Source organism: Buceros rhinoceros, unplaced genomic scaffold, assembly GCF_000710305.1.
Source record: "Buceros rhinoceros silvestris isolate BGI_N320 unplaced genomic scaffold, ASM71030v1 scaffold10429, whole genome shotgun sequence".
Lineage (NCBI taxonomy): Eukaryota > Metazoa > Chordata > Aves > Bucerotiformes > Bucerotidae > Buceros > Buceros rhinoceros.
Window position 1 is genome coordinate 42,477 of NW_010429785.1, and position 7,914 is coordinate 50,390.

Below are 7,914 nucleotides of genomic sequence, written 5' to 3' on the forward strand. Positions count from 1 at the left end.
GCTCTGCCACCTTACTCGCACTGCACAGATGATGTATCTGGATTCAGTTTTTGGGTGGTTCATAATATCCTTTGGCCCTATATTGTGTGTAGCAGTAGGATGGCAAAAGTGTTTGTAGAGCTATCAGCGGCCTCCCAGAAAGCTCCTGTGGGAACACTGGTGGGCGATGCCTCCGAAGGAAGGCGGGATTTGTTGTGTTTGCATAAGCTGGCAGGTTGAAGAGGGGGAAAATACAAATAAAAGGCAGGCTGGTTTAAGTTGGTGTGAGACGGTGCGTCTCTGCCCATTAGTTACTCATTCAGATTCAACCACACGAAATACCGGCAGCTAACAAACCGTATCTTGTAAATGCCTTTTATTCCAACAGCTGAAATTCAGCACATTTGTAGGTGTGCAGCTGGGCGTGCTTGGCGTGAATGGCAAACTAATGTAAATCTAAAACTAATGAAATACTTTGTTTCAGAGCAGATCTCACATAAATGTATAAGAGAGGGAGTCTGTGTAAGTCTCCAGTAGCACAAGGTCCTGTGGATGCAGTTAGAACCTCCACAGATGACAGGAGCAGAGAGAACACCACACAAAGAGTGCCCCTTTTTACATGCATCTGTCATTCATATGAAATCAAGTCCATATCCGTTGAAAGGCCAATGAAAGGCTTTGAAAGATGTTACAAAGCTTTAGAAATGAATGTGGAATATTTTCCCAATCCCTATAAATAATTATTTTCCTGTGTTTGGTAACATTAGCTACAGAGAATTTATGTTAAGACCCTGGGGAGAGGAGTACAGACGTTCAGATAATATTAAGCTGCAAAGGTGGTTTTAAAATCTTTCTGTGACACAAAAGCTTGTATTGAAGAGGGAAATACCCCACCCCCTCAGGCTCTTTCCTCATTTACGAATTAAGGAAACATAAACTATAAATTCTAATTTTCAGCAAGTATGTTAGTAAATCCAAACCGACCTTGACCTTAGCTTTGCTAATTTCCAAACTCTGATATTTATTCGGGGAGTACATTGTTTCCCTTCATGCCACGTACATAAATACTGCAAACCTTTCCAATGACTTGAATTAGAGTGTAAGTAAATAGCTGGTTTTAATCTACATAATATTTTGAGAGCAGACGTTCTGTGCTATGACTATTAAGATATACCCAGCAGCCATTTGTATAATACTAAAACCTCTTACATATATTATTAAAAGTAATGCTATCAGCCAGGGCTTGTTTTATGCCACAGAAACTTAAATAACAAAATACAGCGTGGATAAAATCTGCAATAATAGTAACTTAAGTAAAATTAATTTAAGTAACAGATAACATCTGGGGGGAAATGTAAGGGTATATTGGTAAGTTATGCAAAGCTAATTTTATAATAACTACCACATCTGTGGAACTCATTTATCAGAATGCTTTACCAATCTTCTTTCCTGCCATTATTCTGGTTTAGAAATTTTCCTGTACGCTCTTTTATTGTCTTTGCTCTGCCTGCACTGTTAAAAAAAAAAATTTGCTAGCTCTCAACAACAAGAAAATGATGTGGGATTATGTACAGAACAGCGTGATGCTTTTTACAGTTACCTGGCTTTATTCACGCTGTTACTAGAAAGAATTCCCAGGAAGAGTTGGGCCATGGGGCTGTGAGTTGAGAGCCATGTCTGAACACCAGCTACAGCCCTCAGCTGTGGCTGCACCGAGGCTGGGGTGGGAAAGTAAAGGTGACACTGAATGATCTTTCCCAAGAGTGTGAGAGCACTCTGTGAGAGCCTGCTCTGACTTGTCCAGATTCAAGTGGCCTTTTGGCACCCCACCACACCTAGGAACAAGTAAAAATACTGCATTTAACTTCTGCTCCCACCAGCCACTTCTGGAGCATCCCTTTATCTGCAGCTGACATGGATACGCCGTCTACATTGTGCAACTGCCTTGCGATTTCTTTATATTTGAGTTCCCCTGAACCCATTGAACTGCAACGAGGAGGAAAATATTGCCAATTAATTTTAAGGCATTATCATCTTGCCAAACTGTTTCTCACATTTTGATAGTTATATTGATTCAAGAGGACACTTTGAGCAATATGTCTTTGTCATGGTGAATAATGCTCACATAATGACAAATCTTCAGGAATTAAAAAAAAAAAGGAGGAGGAATTTTTTTAATGTAGGTCAGTGGAAGTAATTCACCATAAATTTACTCAGACTTCAGAAACTAGCAACAATTTTTAAAGCCACTGTAAAACTTACTGTGTCTCCCTCTCTGTTTTTAAATAGATTTTACTACAGAGCCCTTGGTGCTATTAAACATGAGGTTTTGTTCAAAGGAAACACAAAGGCTTAATTGTATTTTTTAAAGGAAAATATTGCATCAGAAGGATTCATTTAAATACGTTTGCTGGCTTCGGGCTCTCACCACAATTCATTCGTTCTAATTTTCCCTTGGACTTGTTAAAGGACACAATGTATAGGAAGGAGCGATGCAGAATGGCATTTTTAGGTCACTATATTTTGGCTGTAAACTGGAGTACTGCTCGTAAACTTGCTATTACTAACCAAAATGCTTCATATTCTACACTGAAGTTTCACGGTCTTTTAAAAAAAACTTTTGGCTGAACATTGAGACTATTATGGTTCATTAAAGAAACTAGTTCTGCTGTAATTTAGTTATTTCTTAATGATCCAAGGGTTATTATTAGACATGGAACAGATGAGTAAAGAATGGCTCTCTTTAAAAGGACGCAGTGAAGTAAAAATACTATTCTAAACCAGAACCTCTGAAAATCCTGCCTGTGCTACAACAATGTATGCGATCGGCCAGGAACTGATTTTACAAACCCAGTCTAGATTTTCACGTGGCTTCATTTTTTGAAATTCGCACTGGTGGGAATAAACAGAATAACAATTTAATCCAAATAAAGAACATGTTTTGAGTGAAGAGCTGACTAGCAAAAAAATGTTATTTTAAGGAAGTGGAAAGTAATTGTGACTTGCCATCCAATTCAGCTAATGTCTTTAAATATAAGGTAAGAAATCAGAGAAAACGGAAATGTTTGCTAAATCAACAGAGCTCTAGTCTTAAAAAAAAAAAATAGGATTTGCAAATGTGAAGAACCTTTAATTTTTTTCAGCATGTTTAACTGTAGCAAGTAACAAATCACCAAATATCAACCTTGCGATGATTTCAAAGGTATGAGAAAATTAATTTATGGGAGCTGCAATTGCCCTGATGGAAATTAATGGAGTTGACTTGCACCATCCAAACAAAATTGTGTTTAGAATAGCTGACTCAGAACTGGAACATCTGCCTGGTATTCTCGGCGGGCACTTCCTGTTGTAGAGGCCCCAAACATGCCAGTTTAGCGCTATACCCCATTCCTCGCTTGCTCAGAAATGCCTTTTGTTCCCCTATTTGGCATGTATGTTCCGTCATCCCTTTTTTAAAATAAGCAACACAAACCCCTGTCCCTTTAGAGGACCCGGGGCAGCCTTCTGCATCACTTGTGAGAGCCCAAGCACTGACTAACTGCTGCATCCAGCTACTCCGGGAGCGGGGGAAGCTGTTTCCTTGTCAGAGCCGCAGTTCACACGCCAGCAGAATACCAGTGAGGTTCTAGTGTTCATGGGAAAGACAAATAGGAGCAAGCTGATGAAGCAGCAAAACTTGGGGCGTTAGCAACTCTTAAATTATAATCCCATATTAAAATATTTTTCTTGGGGCCTTATTTATTGCGCTGCCACTACAGCTTTATCCCAGCCGACTCCTTGGACAGAACACACCAGGGGTCAGCAGGGCCCTTTAATTCCGAACTGCAATGAGATCCCTGTTGAGAAGTGACAGATTTACACTGGGAAGGCTGCAGGTTACCTCAGCACAGTGTTTTCTAAACTTAATTATCTGCATGAGTAAGAAGCTGCAGTGTTATGAAATTATGAAAATCATCTGTTCTTTCCAAGTATTACAGAGAGGGCCCCTCGAGATGCAGCTAGAAATTAAAGCTGATCTATAATCATTCTCGCTACGCTCTCTAGTTCTGAGCACCTGGGTAGTAACAAAAAAGGTATTGTTTTTTGTTGTTTGCCAGTCATTTCATGGCCATTAAAAAAATCTGCAAGAAACCTCTGAGCAATAATTAAACCTCAATTACTTTTTTCTTTTTTTTTTCCTTTAATACCACTAGTATGTGATTGAACTTGCTCAACCTGCAGATCCCCCTCTTCCTGATCTGCCAGAAGAAGACATACCCTCAGATAGCTGTTTGTCACCCATAATAGCACCAACAGCTGCAGAGACAGAATCTCAGGTAGACATTTTTGCTCTTTTCCTTTTTTCAAAGTTATTTTTCTATCAGTCTCCTACCTCATTTATTCCCGTTGGATCCCAGCCACTAATGACATTTATTCTCTAGAATATAGTGTGTGTTCCCTTCTAAGATGGAATGGAATTACTTTTAAGGCATTGATCAGTTAGTGGAGGACATTTATTTGAGTCAGCACCTCCGGGCTCTTACCCCATATGACTTCATACCCTCAGGATCTGCCTGGCCTGGGCATCAAAAGAAAGACACTGACGGTCTGTCAGAGCAAGAGCTCCCCAGAGCAGGCTTCGTGTTTGGTTGCATGTCTGTGGGCTGATGCTGTTTGGTCTTGCAGAGAGCAGGAGGATGTCCTAACTCACACATTTCTTCTGCTTGGTTGCTGCTAGGGGGCTGATCAAGAGGGTTACCTGGAAGAGCCCTGTCCAGAGGCAGATGCTGAGGCAGGTGTCACTGCTGAGGATCAGAAGTCTGCAGCGGATGAAACCCCAAATGAAATTATTGGCAACCTTGAGGTACTATTACTAGAAAGCGATGCACTAATTCTGTCTATGGTTAATTAGCGAGCTCAGCCTTAATGAATATAAACTGTATTCATGCTAAAGCTGGCAAAAAGTACATCCGTATGCTGTAAAAATGTGAATTAGCCTCTATAAATAACTCCTAGTTTAGTCAGCTTACGTGTGATAAGATAAAAAATAGTCAGGACTATAACAACATGTATCTTCAGCATTACTATGTGTTAAGAAACATGGGCCAAATACTGCTCGCAGTGATGTCAGTGATAAAATTCCTTTTCAAGGGTTCAGCATCAGCTGCTGTGATGGAGCATATGCTTAATATAGATTGTTAGATGCATCTCTGTTATACATCCTTCAATCTGCGTGAGAAGTAACACATTGATGCCAGTTCTAGACTTCATTTGGTAGGTTCATAACTACACAAGAGCTGCCTTGACGGAAAAGATCGGGTTTCAGTATGTGGCCTGCAGACCCCAAAGAGCCCATGAGATCTTTCTGTGGGGCTCATGAAAGGGAAGGAGGCTATTGTCAGTGGACTTCAGTTTGTTGTAGGGTGATCTGCTTCTCTACAGGGAGGTCTGTAGGTTGAAATGTGGAAAGCCGACAGAGTAGATTGTTGTTATTTTGGAAACTAGACCCTCAAGCACAGGAAATTATTGAAAGTAAACCAGCTAGAACTCAGTTCCACCAAGTTACTGGTGGAATCTGGTCTCATTTGCAACAACCAAGTGGCATAGATACAGCACACTGGACGCTGTTGACCAAGCAGCAGTTTATTACATACCTAATAAAACAGTGTGACATTGATAAATTGCTTTACATAGATTATATGTGAGTGGGGAATATAAATTGGAATAGTGATGCCGTCACTAGATCTACCTATTTGATTTCATATTCTATTTCAACATGTCTTTAGAAACTGGGTGGAACTGCCCTATGTTATCTTATTCCTGCCCCTACCTCCGGAAAAAAAATGAAATGCCTGGTTTTCACCTGACCTTGATTTCATTAGCATCAGCGCTAAGAACTTTTTTTTCTTTACAAAAAACACACAGATGAGAAAAATCCCCCTTTTTCCTCTTCTTTCACAACTCTGGTTTTACATACAGAAAATAATTTCCTTTTTTAAAAAGTCTTCCACCAATGTATTCTTTTCTTGACCTCTGGGGTGATCTTGTCATTAGATTTTTACCTGGTACAGGGTCAGATTCGTACCATTTTGTAGTTATGTGTGAACTGTGGTTTCACGATCTGCATTATGTCTCCAGGGAACATAAGGCAGCTGTTGCCCTAGTGGAATAATATCTAGAAAATAACTTTTAGTCTGAAATCACAGTGCTGGCACTCGGTGATCGCAACAGCAGCGAAGTGAAGTATGGTGGCAGCTGATTTCCACTGACGGTAGAATGGAAGACAGAGGCATAGTGAAAACTGGAGAAGAAAAGGCAGCTGGGAGAGGATTAGCCTGGAGGATAAGTGTTCCACAGCAAAGCAACCAAGTACCCATGTAGTGTAAAGGGATGGAGACATGTTTGTTGCTAGCTGAGGATGGATTGAATATGAAGGTGATCTCCAAAGATATGAAGTTGAGAGAGAAATTCCAGCTTTTTGATGCTTATCTGAGCTACCAAGAACTTTAGAAAGATTTTAGCTGTGGTACCCATTGATAGGTTGCAGTATGGCGCTAGCGGGGATTTCTAGGACTGACAAGCCAAAAAGTTCCTACATTGGCAGGTCGCTGCAAGATTTTCTGGGCCAAATCTCTTCACTTTATCAAAATTACATGAAGTCCATGAAGAATGTCATTTGAAGTTTTGGAACAGTTTCTGTGGAATCTGTAAAGGATCTTTGATCCTGTTCCAGTTGTTTGAACAAAACTTTGACTCTTGGAAAGACTGTCATTGACTCCTTCCATTCCTCATGATTTTTTGCAGCGATGAAAGCTGGTATTGAGAAATACACATAAATTCCCCATAACCCCCCAGTACTGCTCGTGGCCTTTTTTCCAGTGGTCCCACATTTCCAGATGCTATCAAATTAAAGATTGCTGTGGGTTACCACTGCCAAAGGTTTCACTAAACTGTGTCACAACCCTTGTACCTTCCCCACAAGCGCTCCGTTGTACATTAAACACTCGATGCCTAAGGCGGCCGGGATTTCAGAATGAGATACACGTTCATAATTGTGTTTGTAATTAAGACAGACAGGCAACATCACAGAAATATGTTTTTTTATTGTTCGTTTTCAGTAATGCTTTCTAATTCCAGCAATGTTTCAATAAAATGTGCTACACTGGAGAACAAACATCTGCAGCAAAGGAAAACAGTGGCAACAACCAAAGCCCAAAGCAATTTTTCTGATTTGGTGTTTATTGGTAAAGGCTGCTTGAGACCGCGGGCGAATTAGCCGGTCTCCCAAGACAAGGTTACGTGAGGGATGGCTGTCCCGGATCTCCCCCGGTCCACGGCAGTCACACCACCCATCGTAATCGCGCACGGTCTCGTGATAAAGCGTTATCCCCCAAGCCCTGCCTGAAACACCGTGATGTCTGCGAAACAGGAAAGTGTGCAGGATAACGTCTGCCTTGCTGCACCGCAGCCCGTCAGAAGCACGACGACGACATGCAGCTGCAGATAGCTCCGTCATCACCACCTTTTTCTTCTGATTTTCTGTACAGGTGGAGATGAACGAAAAGCTGCCCACGCAAGAAGGAGGTTATGCTTCGGGGACAGAAAATTAAGAAGGCCTAATAAGCTGTGGAAGAAGGGCGATGCTGGACTTGACGGGAATGGGGCAGGAGCACGCAGAGGAGCGGCTCCCTGCCCTCCCCTGGTTATCACTGTGCACAGGAAAATGGCCCTGTTAACATTTCCCTAGAAACGGTTCATCCCCGTTCCTCCAGCGTACCGTGGTGTCATTTAGTTTAGACTGAAGGAGGAGGATATAAACGTAGCTAAAACACATCATAGTTCAGTTTATTTCTCCATAGAAATCCTAGTTATTAAAAAAGTCGCTGCCGTTCCACTCTCTTTCCTTTTTCCAGCTGTGAAATGTTTAGCAGTCTCAGCTTTACACCTACGGTTCCA

At 41.2% G+C, this 7,914-nt stretch overlaps 1 protein-coding gene across 1 annotated transcript in view; it reads left to right on the top strand.

The window, feature by feature from the left end:
- LOC104499304 (chromosome unknown open reading frame, human C10orf107) overlaps positions 1-7,568 on the top strand; it is a 39,908-nt gene extending 32,340 nt beyond the window's left edge. Inside the window, exons 4-6 of the mRNA XM_010142793.1 lie at positions 4,173-4,295; positions 4,697-4,822; positions 7,506-7,568. Coding sequence (XP_010141095.1) covers positions 4,173-4,295; positions 4,697-4,822; positions 7,506-7,568 — 312 coding nt within the window. The remainder of the gene's footprint in view (positions 1-4,172; positions 4,296-4,696; positions 4,823-7,505) is intronic.
- Positions 7,569-7,914: the final 346 nt, after the last annotated feature.